At 41.0% G+C, this 1,533-nt stretch overlaps 1 protein-coding gene across 1 annotated transcript in view; it reads left to right on the top strand.

Annotated features, from left to right (window-relative positions):
- The window catches only part of CCNA1 (cyclin A1), an 8,717-nt gene that overhangs the window by 4,286 nt on the left and 2,898 nt on the right, over positions 1-1,533 (top strand). The window contains exon 4 of the mRNA XM_007464238.1: positions 17-240. Within this exon, the coding sequence (XP_007464300.1) occupies positions 17-240 (224 nt within the window). The remainder of the gene's footprint in view (positions 1-16; positions 241-1,533) is intronic.

Here is a 1,533-nt window from a genome sequence, read left to right as displayed (position 1 = left end):
CTCTTTCCCCAAACAGATAAGACACATGCCCAAAGTGCACTACATGAGGAAACAACCAGACATCACAGAAGGCATGCGAACGATTCTGGTGGACTGGCTGGTTGAAGTGGGAGAAGAATATAAGCTTCGGGCAGAGACTCTCTACCTGGCCGTCAACTTCCTGGACAGGTTTCTTTCCTGCATGTCTGTTCTGAGAGGGAAACTGCAGCTTGTAGGGACAGCAGCTCTTCTCCTGGCTTCGTAAGTGTTCTTCAGCTCAAATAATGTGAAACTTCAGCCTGTCAAAACACTTGATTTCCGTTCCCATTTATTGGAGAAATGCAGTGCTTGATAAGTAAAACTTATTCATGCCTCCTTTGATAGAATGTCATCATTTTTACAGTGTTTACTGAGAATCTGAATCTTACCATATGTTCACTCTTCCATTTGGATGTTTAAGATCCTCTTAACAAGAAGTTCAATATCATGACTAAGGCAGCCATCAGCTCAAATTCAGGATCCAATTTAACTATTTTGTGGTGTAGTCTTTTGGCTGTATTCTAGTATGAGTAAATGTCCTATTATAAGAGATTTTGGTTACATAAAAGCCTTCATGATCTAGCAAGTGACTCATAATAACACAGTTTATTTGGTTATAGTGAATAAACTATTTTAGCTGGCTCCTGTTACTATCAATCATTCATAACAATATCTAATTGTGTAGAAAAGGGCTAGGTTGTGGCTAATCTTTTTTTTTTTTTTTGCGGTACGTGGGCCTCTCACCGTTGTGGCCTCTCCCGTTGCGGAGCACAGGCTCCAGACGCGCAGGCCCAGCGGCCATGGCTCATGGGCCCAGCCACTCCGCGGCATGTGGGATCTTCCCTGACCGGGGCACGAACCCGTGTCCCCTGCATCGGCAGGCGGACTCTCAACCACTGTGCCACCAGGGAAGCCTAATCTTCTTTTAAATAAGTGACCTGCTAGTGAATGGTAGTTTCCTTTCTATTTTTCTGGTCTCAGACATAATACTTATTAATGCCTAAAATTTTGCAAACATTTCCTTACAGAAAGGAGAAACAAAAACAAAACCAAAGAATTGATAACAGTGAAATTGTATCATTATCTATCTCTTGGATACATAGCATCTTTTGCTAATTCAATAGAGAAAACTGAACATGCTCTTTCAAAAAAATCTAAGACCAAAGGAGTTTTTTCCTGCCGTTGTGTTCAACGTAACATTCTTTTCCAAAAGATGATTTGAAGTCTATAGAATTAAGAGGAATTTACCCACATGTCTGTCATTCAGAATCTTTCAGCATATCAGAAGCCAAAATCTAAAATTCCCAGTTGGAAATTGTTTCTTTACTATCTCGTAGCAGTAAGTACGACATATCCTTGTCATACTCATGTTCTTGTTCTGGAAACAAGCTCCTTCTCTTTTCACACCTGTACCATTTCGTGATTTGTAAGTGATATTTAAGTCTGCAAGGGCCATGTGACAGGCATGGTTGTTACAGCACAAGAGGGAGAGCACAGGGTTGAAGCTTTACTTCC

Source organism: Lipotes vexillifer, unplaced genomic scaffold (assembly GCF_000442215.2).
Source record: "Lipotes vexillifer unplaced genomic scaffold, Lipotes_vexillifer_v1.1 scaffold120, whole genome shotgun sequence".
Lineage (NCBI taxonomy): Eukaryota > Metazoa > Chordata > Mammalia > Artiodactyla > Lipotidae > Lipotes > Lipotes vexillifer.
Note: the sequence above shows the minus strand (reverse complement) of the source record. Positions and strands in the feature narration are given on the sequence as shown.